At 40.4% G+C, this 11,456-nt stretch overlaps 2 protein-coding genes across 2 annotated transcripts; one reads left to right on the plus strand and one right to left on the minus strand.

The window, feature by feature from the left end:
• Nucleotides 1-52: 52 nt before the first annotated feature.
• LOC102735631 (choline transporter-like protein 3) lies at nucleotides 53-3,803 on the plus strand (the record flags this gene model as incomplete). The annotated part of the gene is made up of 3 exons (XM_081810846.1): nucleotides 53-190; nucleotides 2,200-2,436; nucleotides 3,616-3,803. Coding segments are annotated over 3 exons (477 nt in total), but the record flags the coding sequence as incomplete, so codon positions are not given.
• Nucleotides 3,804-4,259: 456 nt separating this feature from the next.
• On the minus strand, nucleotides 4,260-10,056 carry CNN3 (calponin 3). Its single transcript, XM_081810845.1, has 6 exons — nucleotides 9,905-10,056; nucleotides 9,640-9,706; nucleotides 8,713-8,850; nucleotides 8,233-8,349; nucleotides 6,651-6,797; nucleotides 4,260-5,375 (listed from the first exon to the last, which is right to left on the minus strand). The coding sequence occupies exons 1-6, from the start codon at nucleotides 9,958-9,960 to the stop codon at nucleotides 5,034-5,036; spliced, it is 867 nt and encodes a 288-aa protein (XP_081666971.1). The 5' UTR covers nucleotides 9,961-10,056; the 3' UTR covers nucleotides 4,260-5,033.
• Between the last annotated feature and the right edge of the window lie 1,400 nt (nucleotides 10,057-11,456).

Raw genomic sequence — 11,456 nt, forward strand, 5'->3', positions numbered from 1 at the left:
TCTGAAACAGTGTAAGAATCCTCATCTTTTTCATCATTGTCTTGTGTTTCAGAATGCTTACACTGCAACAGCCATTAACGGGACAGACTTTTGTACATCCGCACAAGACGCACTCAAACTCTTATCCAAGAATTCAAGTCAGTTTACATCTGTTAACTGCTTTGGAGACTTCGTAATTTTTCTAGGAAAGGTGAGATGTCTTCACTAAAATAATAAATAAAGGAACTTGGGATCCAAACATTAAGCCATACAGCAAGGCTTGGAAAGAGAATGAATGTTTCTTGAGTGCTTACTCTCTGGTGGATGCTGTGTTTCATTCTCTCATTTAATCCTTCATCCTGTGAGGCATCTTATTTTGCAGATGAGAAAACTAAGGTTTAATAACTTGTCCAGGATCCCCCAATGGATAAAGTCATGATTTGAATCCTAGCCCTTAACTCTTAGCTATGCTCAATTCTCTCTACCGTTCTGAGTCCCACTGTTTCATATCTAAAATGAAAATGCTACTAGCCTCATAAAATGGATGTATTTTCTGGGGTTTTTGTGATAAAATATAAAGGGATAGTATTGGAACCTAATACAAGGTCTGTATTATTTAAGGGCATTAAGTCCACAAATATAAAGACAGATTGTTAATGTCCCAAGTGGGGCCAGAGGTGCATTTCCGCTGTCATCTGAATAGTATTTTTCAAGGAATTGTATGTAGTCTTGTATGCAGTGCAGTGAATGAGCATCTTAGAGTTCCATGTCATGGTGTGAAGGACAAGCCCTGAACTTGGGATCCTTGACAACTCCAAACCTCAGTCTTCATATCTTAACTAAAGAGAACACGTGGCCTTTCTAGGTTGTAGGGAAGAGTAACTGAAATATTGATGAAAGTGGTATGATAGTCCCTAATGACCATGCTTCGAGCTGAGGGTTCTTTACACTACGCGACATGGTATGTCCCTTTCCATGTGACTGTCACCCACTGGGCCTAATTCTGCACACCTGTTTGCCTGATCCCACTTCCACTTGATTGCCCGCCCTTCAGATTCTTGACCACAGACCTCCTGTCCTTCCTGCCACATCTTCACTATTCCAAGCTGGACATGCTGGCTTCTTCCAACCATTCGTCCTCAAGGACTTGAATGCTGAGACCTTCAGTGGTGTCCCAAAGTGAAAAAGATCTTGGTCTCTGGTTGTGACCTGGCCAAAGTCAAATAAGGACTCCTGGCTCATTTAGCATTTTGTGCCTCTGGCGTTTGGTAAAGGTCCCTGGTGCATTACTATGAGAGTTAACTGTCAGTAACAAGTTATAACGTGTGGATTTCGCAGGTGGTATGTTAGTTGCACATTTTTGTAAGGATCAGCTGGGCCCGAGATTTTTCATGCAACAGTGGCTCTAGAAGCACAAACTGATTATGCCTTTCAAAACAGACTAAATAATCTTTGTAGTTGTAGTTAAACGGATAATATTGTTTATGTTAGTTTGGTAAGATTGTGGGTGATATGTTGTCTAATAACTACTTCCAAAAAGTCTTTTAAGTCTTTATAAAAGGATTTTAGGCAATAATCCATTTCCCTGTATTTCTTGAATGAAGTAGCATTCAGACATTCATGTCCATCTTTGTGGCTATCCAAGGGCAACGGGGATTCCAGATGGACTCCATTTTATCTGTTAAAGAATTAGGTACATCATGGGTCTATAATTATGTTGCTGGAAATAATTACATATGGCAAAAGCCTGGATTAATCCTATTATCTCCCCTGCCAGCATTGGAATGCCGTTCCACTTTAATCCCTGTGGTAAAAACAATCACATATTAAACTACAGTATATCCACTCAATGGATTGTTGCACCATTATTTTAAAATGGCACTTACTAAAAAGTTTTTAAATGAAGATGCTTATCGGGGTATCAAATGAAAAAACTAAAAATTTTGAAGTATCATTATGTCTACAGATAAAATGTAAATACATCAACTCTCTTCCCCCTCATCCAAATTAACTGGGCCTTCTTTTGGTATCACGGCTCTTCTTTTTTTCTTAATTTCACTGTAACCACATTTTCTGACAAGCATTCTTTATAATAGGGCACACACAATCACTCACATATGCACGTATATGAAATTATCGCTTGTAACTGACAAAAATCATTTCTAAAATATTCTAACCAACCAATTTATAAAGATTTTCAACAAACTCTTGTTTGGACAGGTGTTGGTGGTGTGTTTCACTGTTTTTGGAGGACTGATGGCATTTAACTACAACCGTGCACTCCAGGTGTGGGTGATCCCTCTGCTGCTGGTTGCTTTTTTTGCCTACTTAGTAGCCCATAGTTTTTTATCTGTGTTTGAAACTGTGCTGGATGCACTCTTCCTGTGTTTTGCTGTTGACCTGGAAACAAATGATGGATCTTCAGAAAAGCCCTACTTTATGGACCAAGAGTTTCTGGTAAGCCAAACATTTCACTTCCTGTTGCCATCTCAGTCCTCAAAATCTCCAAAGTGTAAGAGAGTCGCACATAAAGGGGGCTCATACCTCGCCTCATTTTCTCGTCCAGGGGGCTCTGTGGGCTTCTACCACACAGCCTGAATGTCCGGAGTGAGGTTTGGGTTCTGTTTCCTGAGGCTGAACCCACTTCCCTTATTGAGTCCTTCTCCCTGGAGAGAAGTGAAGCTGAACAATGAATACGGACCACATGACCTTGGGCAGGTGTTCCCGACACAGCAGTCCAAGTCCCTTTGGTGCTATAGGCTTGGTCTGGCCTTTCAGGTGGCCTGGAGGTTTAACAGTTGATCTTTCTCCAAAGCTTTCTTGCCTCCTCGAGCATCATGTCCTCCCCTGCGGGCTTTAGGGGACACACGTGGCAACCGACAGATCTGCGGTTCTCAGGCCCCTTATTAACTGAGGCCCACAGATGCAGAAGCCACACCCTGTCAAGTCCCATTCGGCTTCTATCTGCGAAGAACAGGCACCTGTTTCCAACACAGTTGTTGCTTATTTGTCTTATCAGGTGTAGACAGGGATATTTTAACAACTGAATGAAGTCTCTGTGCTATCTGGGTGAAGTGATGTTTTAGTAATTTTCTTTCATTCTGTTGCCATAAAAGTTAAGTGTTAAAGCCCTTTTCCTTTTTTTTAAGATTTTAAGTAAGCTCTACACCCAATGTGGGGCTCGAACCCACAGCCCCGAGATCAAGAGTTGCACACTTCACCGACTGAGCCAGCTGGCCCCAAAGCCCTTTGGCTTTGAAACAGCATTCAAAGCACTCCTCAGTTCAGCCAGGCACTGAAGTTTAACAAGCACTTCTCTGGTTTTAAAGTTAAATGTGTTCTCAACCACCTCCATATAAAACCTAAAAATACAATAGCAAAACAAAACAAATAGCACTTTAGTTGTATGTACCCTAAGGAAATGGTTTCTGATGGTGGCAGGAAGCTAACTGGGGCTTCTTTCTCTGACTTGCACTTTGCCGACTGAAAATCTACTTGGAAATCTCCTCCCCCTAAAATATTTTAATTCAACAGGGAAAACTTTAAGGATTACATTCCCCTGAATGATATGGTCAAGTAAGTGGTTGCCAAAAGTGCGGATACATAACACTGGTCTCCCGCATTTTTGTTTTTCAGAGTTTTGTAAAAAGGATCAACAGAGTAAACGCTGTGAGGGCACAGGGAGCTGAGCACTCATTAAGGAATGAGGAGGGAATGGAACTCCAGCCTGTGGTGTGATAGGTGCCCATTGGTTAGCTGTCCCTGGAAAGTTGCCTTCTTCTAAGAGTCATTCACAGAATAAATGGTAAGGCTGATGGACCCTATTCTTTGTTTTTTTGTCCTTATTGTTTGGCCATTAGAATACCAGAAAATACCATAAAAGTAGATCCTATTCCTAATTTATTAATATTTATTCACTTAGGATATGAATATAAAATACTCCCACCCCGTCCCCACCAATGTTCCTCAGCATGACTTTAAGATTATTCCAAGTTGGACTTAGGATGAATTGGAGGCATGTGCTTCTCAGTGGAATAAGCAAGGGTCAGATCATGGTCAAAGAACAGTTTGAATCTTGGCAATCACTGTGTATAGTGGGCAGGTCCCTTCGGTTTGTTTGCTAAGCCTTGGTCCCAAGCAGAGAGTGTGTTGTCGTGTGGACTCAGTCAAGCAATGACAGAGTAACTTAGTACTGGGAAAAGAGGACGTTTTAAAATCTGCCTTCACCTATCTATCTATCTGGAAGTCAGCCAGAAAATAATCAGCCTGTGGCTCATGTGAATGTTCAAAAAAAATATTTATTTATAAAAAATACAATGGGATAAGTTTACGCTGAGAAATGCAGCAATAAATACAGTCGAAGAGCACAGAGCAACTCTACATCGATACATTGGCACAAACAGGAAGAGCGGACACACCACCCGGACCTGAACGTCTGCGGGCCCATTTTGTAAGCGCTCCTTTAGAAACACGGCTCTGAAAAGATCTTGTCAGTTTAGGGAAGAGAATGAGTACACATATAATCACAAATGCACACGGATCAGGACTTTATTTAAAAATTAGCAAACAATACTGTAGAGACACTGATATGTAAATTTCTAAAATGCTGCATCTTAAATTTAGTTGGCGAAGACCACATGTAGCTATAAGCATGAGTTTAGTCCTCCTCGTAGAAACCAAGTACTAAACTGTTAAAAAAAAAAAAAAAAGCTTCCTGTCTTTGAAAATCCCAGGTTATTATGGAGATTGTAAAAATGCATAGGTCTTGAATAAGAGAATTGGCTGTACGAGAGTACTCCCCTCCCACGGTATTCCTTTTTACTTCATATGTGAGTTATTGCTTGTGCTGTAGCATTGAACTGTTACAGCACTAAAAGGCAACTATCTAGGGAAGAGACAGAAAAAGGAAAAGGGAATGTATGTAAGGCAGTATTTCTTTTAGGTACAATAAGCATAATAGTGTTTTAGGAAGACAAGATAAAAATTACTCAAGGCTAGCTTGGTTCTCACTGAATAAAAACAATGGGCTAAATACTGAGCTCCTCTGTGTCAATCTAATAATCAATGCCTTGGTCGCCATATTGGTAATCTCTGGGATAGTCATCTTGGTACTCTCCATGGTATTCATCTGGGTATTCTGCCTGATAATCACTATCGCTAATTTCAGACCCATTTGTTCCTGTTCCTTGGCTTCCGTTGTGAATGACCGGTTCTGTGGGAGCGGCACAGTATTTGGGATCATACACTTGCCGCCCAAGCCCGTACACACTCATTCCTTTCTGGGAAGCAACCTTGTTGGTTCCCATCTGGAGAGAAATTGTCGAGTTGTCCACCGGTTGTAATGTTAGCTTCTGATCATAGATGTCTCTTCTTGTACCTGGTGCTAACATTCCCGCCTGGTATCAGAACAGAGGAGAAAAGTGAAAACTGCGGCTCAGGTCTGTTCTTGGGAATATTCCATAAATTATGAAATTCACACTGAGTGGGAACACTCACGGAATACCTTCATTTCAGGGGTACAGCGAGCTTACTGAATAATCCTGGTGCCGAATCTTTAAGCAGCAGTATTCACTGGCTCTCAAGCTAGCTCAGCCCTTCCCTTCAAATCCTTGCTGTGCTATAAAACTGCTATGTGGCCTCAAAACCAGCTAACTTACTTTTAGTTTTCGGTTTCTCATACGCAAATGAAGAGAATACCACCCACTTTGGATTTAGGAGAGGATTAGATGTAAAGAGTGTAAAAACACAGCGTAGTGTGGGCAGCCTGGAAGGTTACAGGCGAGTACCTATTAGGACCACATACACTCTCTGAGCCACCAATTTCAGAAGCTCTTCACACATTCAACAGAAATTATGCCAACCAGTCCTTAAGGGCTTGAGTCTCCAAGAGCCAGCCACGAGTACAGTAACTCATACCTCATTTCTCCATTTAGGCCAAGCAGACACTTCCAGATTTAACTGGTTAAAAAAAAAGCAGACTCGAATGGCAGCTACGAGAGACGGGGCAGGACGTGTTCCAGAAAGGGCAAACGGTAAATCTCATCTTGAGGTCATTAGGAAAAAGCTTTTTCACACTTTCTCTCTACTCCTGTGGGGATGGGAGGCCTGCCTGCTCTCCGGTGATTAAGGGAACCTCCTTGTGAGGTGCTGCTGATCTATTTTGAACAAGGACATACTTGCATCTTGCGTGGTATTAGAATACTGGCCTCCTCACCAGGCTACAGTTCCACCTACTCCTAGTCACACATTTAACAGAGATGCTGGCTAAATCCTTCTTAGAACTCCAGATAATTGTACCTACCAAGTTAATTAAGGGAGCCTATAAAAATAAAAGTCCGAGGCATTTGAATGAGCAATTTACTTGGATTTGGAGCAAGCAAGAAACTTGCCGTAATAAACTTATCTTTTTTCTTCCGGTCAGGTAGAAAGGCCGGCTGTTCTAACTGCCAACAAAAGCCATGAGCCACACACCATACTTGTGTTGCTACAGAAAAGGTCCTCTGATTCTTTTGCTTTCTCAGCAAAACCTACTTTCCTGAAGGAATGTTCTCTCTAAACATACCATACAAAAACACCCTCCTCTGAACTTAGTTAAATAAGAATGAGGTAAGTGCTAATTTAAATAGTCCTTCTGTACTCTTTGCTGCCAAGTATAAAAAGACAGTCCTTACCTGGCTGGCTCCTTTGTTGGTGCCCATCTGCAGACTAATTGTGGTCTGGTCAAAAGGTTTGTCGGTTTGCATTTTGGGATCATAAAGATGCCTCCTGGTCCCATAGGCTGTCATACCTGCCTGGCTGGCGCATTTGTTGGTTCCCATCTTTTAAGTTAAAAATAAAATGAGCATTGATTATCAGAAGTCAACAACATCTATGACAAACAAAACTACCTCTAAAGAGGTGGAGGGGCATGACTGACAGGTCCCTTTTTGTGCCGAGCGAGGCTAGCGAGATACAGAATCTCCATGCTTTCACAAATTTCAAGGTGTTCACGTTAAAAAGAAAATTTTCAACAAGTTTTTACAGGGCAGAATTACAAGTAATTAATTTCCTCTGCTCCTCTCCTCCCTACTGTCTACAGCACAGTGAAGCAAACCAAGAGGTACCTGCTTCAGCCATTTAAAGGGACAGAAGCACTCTCGGGCTAGACACTATGCTTTTCTACTCCAGATGTTTGTAGAAAATGTGATAGCAAATGCCAGGTCTCTTCTCTGGCAGCTCAACAAGGGCTTCTTTAAAGTTTCATCCAAATCACCAACATCTTCGTGGGAAAAGAGCCACACAGAAAGAATGAGGAATGTGAAGTTCAGAGGAACAATAATTCTCTTCTCCACTGAGAATATGGCTTTAAGACCAACTGGTACACCCAGTTCTACTGGCTGGGGACACATTTCTGTTGGTCTTTTTCCTTAAAAAGGGAGGGAAAAAAATCATTGCAAACCTACCACCCAGATATTAGCTGTAAACATTTGTGCGTATCCTTCTAGGTTTTTCATCTTCTGTATCTGTGTATGTATCAATGCATGTGCATCTTTAAAACTGTGATCCCAATGACCATAGTATTTTATAACCTGATTTGTTTTCCTTCATCTTGGAATTCTTGTCTATCATTTTTACCTTACTCTAGAGTTCCTTTTGTTAAGTTATAATTTAACCAACTGACTACTCTTTGGAATTTCAGGTTTCCAATTTCTTACCAGGTACAATTTAGTAATGTACAAAAATAAATTCACCTCACATAGATTCAGTCAACAGAGGGGCAGGTATCAGAGGTAGTAAAGTCCTTAGCATACTGGACATTTAACAGTGCTGGTTTTGGGACACCCTCCAGGGGAACAATGTGAAGGGGGGTTAAAAAAAAAAAAAAACACCAAAAAACCTGAACTAAGTATTTCTAATAGACTTGGCTACCGTACTGTGCAAATAAATAACTTTGGCACTAAGGTTTTGTAATTTGGTCAGTAACATTTAGGAATTTATAAAGTACGTTTCCTTAAAGACAATGTAATTGGGGGGGAACGCATTTCCTAGAGAAACAATTGTCAAGTCCAGTGGCATGCTGGAGGTTTCTTCTAAAACCATCCTCAATGTCTCATGGGCTTTAAATGGACATAAATTATATAAACTACATATCCATCCCCAAAACCTACATTATGGTGTATCTTACCCATTCCTTACTTATGAGAGACACACTTGGCATAGTGAGAATTAATGATACTGAAGATGTAACTGATCAAGCAATAATACATTACTTACCTGCAAACCAATTACACTTTGGCCAGCTTTTAATTTTCCTTCATCAAAACGTCTTGTTTGTTTTTCAGCATACTTAACTCCAATGTCAATGGTTGTATGGAATCCTTTTGTTTTAGCCTAGAGAGAAATTTGCACACTAACTAAAAAGGAAGACTAAAATGGAGATTCTGCCAACGGTTTTTACAGAACAACAAAGAAATGATACTGTCCAGAGATGTAGGCTTCATTAGGTAATACTCAAACTAGGGGTGAAAAACCTACTTAAGGCCATTCAGTAATACATGTAGCTCTGAAACATAAGTATTCTAATTAAGCTCTCTTATGAGGCAGCTGATGTCAGCAGCCTTTCCACAGAGCTAATAATTATGAAGGAGACAGAGGCCCCTCCCTGCCTAGCCTGGTTTCCCATGGGAGATAAAAGACGCAATTCATCACCAACATGGTGGGACTTTTAAAATCAGCCATTAAAGACATACGTACCAGACCTGCCAGGGCCACCAGCGTAGTCTGAACCTGGGTCATGTTTCCATTCTCAAAAAGATCATTTGCCTCAAATATGTCATGTGGCTTCATGCCATAAGCCTGAATAGCTTTAATAAAGTTGCCAATATTCTCCAACTATAAAGGAAAAGAGTCATATAACTTCGGGAGCTAAATACGGACATTCACATTATCTAAGAATTCTAAGTCTTCACGACTAGCTAGTTGTAAGATGCCAGGCAGAAAGCTACTTGGCAAGGTTTCTTGGCCAGATACATACTAAGCACAGCTGTCTCTGGAAAAGGAAAGAGTGAAGAGTATTTCATGGTGGGTCACATAATGGTGTTTTTAATATTTTCATGCAGTCATGTTTTTTTCAGTTCTTTGAAGGCAAGATCATCCTTACAATGCTTTTAAGAATCCTGTGATTCTGTCAAGGCTATCCAGGGCTAAGATTTTTGTCAAACAGTACATGATTACTCACATTAATAATTTATGTTTTAATTTTAATTTAAACATAAATTTTGTGGTTACTAATTGCTGTTTTCCTTATTATCTCAAAACACATACTCAAAATATCCAATTTTACTTAATCACACCCATTCATGAACTAAGTGTTTAATATGGTGTTCTACAGTCAACCATTAGCAGTTATGTTAAACTGCTTGATTTTTCCCCTCATTTATCCTTATGGTCTAGGTTGTATTTCTCCGTATAAGCTGTGCTGAATCCTGAGAGTAGATAAACTAAATATAAGGAAACTCCTAAGCTAAGCATCTGATAATCACAGAACTAATTCTAAGTAATTATGGAAGCAAGGTAAAAAATACAGCCATGTATACAAATTTCTGCTAAAATGTCTGTTTTAAAACAAATCAAGTCTTTGCTGCATGCAGAATAACTGGAGATTGCTGATTTGACTATTACCTGAGGCCAGTTTAACGAGGACTCATTAACCTTCTTCACTGAGCCTGGCTGTAGCTTGTTTATGAGCCTGAAAAGAAAAGTGTAGGTGACGTTTATTGTCCATAGAAAAACAAGGACTGGCATGTAAAGCTGGTTCCTTTTGCATCAGTAAAGGAAGCATTAAAACCATTTGCGAAATATCAAGGTTTGACACCCTGGATTGGGAAGGAGAACGACACAGAAGCCCGTGGAAAGAACCGGAAGAACAGAAATGGCCACAACTTACTCGCAGAGGATGATGCCATCTTTTAAGCCCAGCTGAAAGTTGGTGCCAATGCTCATGCCTGTCACCTCTTCTATCCAGTTTCGAAGATCTTCTTCTGCCTGATGATCATACTTGGAAGCGATCTGAAATACAAGTCAACCAAGTTTGGAAGAATTTTCACTAAAGCATCAAAAACTGCTGACGTCAACTTGCTCTTTTATTATCCATTAAGACCACAACTGTGACATGCTGTAAATTATACTCACTCCAGTGAGTTCAGTGGCAAATCTAACCAACTATTACAGCTTGAGTAACTAATAAAAAATTTTTGGTTAAGGCGGTTGTTACACAAAATTTGAATAGTACATGGAGAGAACTGGGATAGAGAAGGAGAAACTCTGGATCAAGAGAAGACAGATTTCCATTCATGACACACAGGAAGTAACAAGAGTTAACAGCATGTTACAATATGGCACCAGCCATATTAAATTTTAAAAATTAAGTCATTAATTACCATATTCCCCCCCCCCAAAAAAAAGAGGGCAGTAGAATTCTGACAAGTGCAACTATTTTTACACAGTATTTAACTGGCCAAGACATTTCTATGCCTCTGTTTAGCCAAATGCACACCGTGCATGTATACACACACACTCCTTACACTAATTATTGTCCTTGCGGTACAATACTGAAGCTCTGTTTATGTAGTCTCTATCCTACAGACTCCTCACAGAAGTCACTTTGAGACCGTGAGGACCTAGCATTGTACCTGACATCCAAACACTTAATAAAACTAAAAAAAATTTAAGTCTTTACTTACAGAATTCTATGATAAAGGCAACTTAGCAATACAGATACTATACTATTATACATGCTAAAACCTACTACACACAGTTTTTTTTTAAGATTTTATTTATTTGCGAGAGAGAATGAGAGACAGCATGAGAGGGAGGAGGGTCAGAGGGAGAAGCAGATTCCCTGCTGAGCAGGGAGCCCGATGTGGGACTTGATCCCGGGACTCCAGGATCATGACCTGAGCCAAAGGCAGTCGCTTAACCAACTGAGCCACCCAGGCACCCTACACACAGATTTTCAAAGATCTGTTCATACTTAGACCAGAAACCTCAATTCAAAAAAAATAAAATTTACACAAAATATTGTTAAAAATCACATGCTCAAGTTCTCAAGCTATTCCTTGTCCTAGGAATATTAAAGAGGCCGGTCAGCCAATTAAGGAGAAGAACACAGCTGGAAAGAAGAGGAGCTTAGGTGTCATTTTTCTTCTCATTACACAGGTGAAAATGCCACCAAGACGCAGACAATGCCCAGGGGGATGGAGACCATGACGCGCTTGCAACCAACTGATGCAGCATCCGTGGAAATGGGAATGAACACAGAAACATTTGCTTCTGTAAAACATGATTAGGTTTCATTAGTGAAATAAATAGTCTGATGACATTTTTGTTATGGAGCGGCCCTTCAAGTTCTAGTTCCACAGAGGAACCCTCTCCCGGACCCTCGCCACCAAGAGGCGTGGGCAGATGATTCCACTCATCACTGTGTCCTTTAGTGAGAC

This window comes from Leptonychotes weddellii, unplaced genomic scaffold (genome assembly GCF_054177405.1).
Source record: "Leptonychotes weddellii isolate Sample4059 unplaced genomic scaffold, ASM5417740v2 HiC_scaffold_3997, whole genome shotgun sequence".
Lineage (NCBI taxonomy): Eukaryota > Metazoa > Chordata > Mammalia > Carnivora > Phocidae > Leptonychotes > Leptonychotes weddellii.

What these genes read in the sequence shown, in the direction of transcription:
- CNN3 (XM_081810845.1), bottom strand. Translation starts at nt 9,960, where the DNA reads ATGAGCATTGGCACCAACTTTCAGCTGGGCTTAAAAGATGGCATCATC. An exon ending in CCTCGTTAAACTGGCCTCAG is followed by an intron (nt 8,851 to 9,639) that starts GTAATAGTCAAA and finishes TTTCCTTTATAG; the next exon opens with TTGGAGAATATTGGCAACTT. An exon ending in TGGTGGCCCTGGCAGGTCTG is followed by an intron (nt 8,350 to 8,712) that starts GTACGTATGTCT and finishes ATTTCTCTCTAG; the next exon opens with GCTAAAACAAAAGGATTCCA.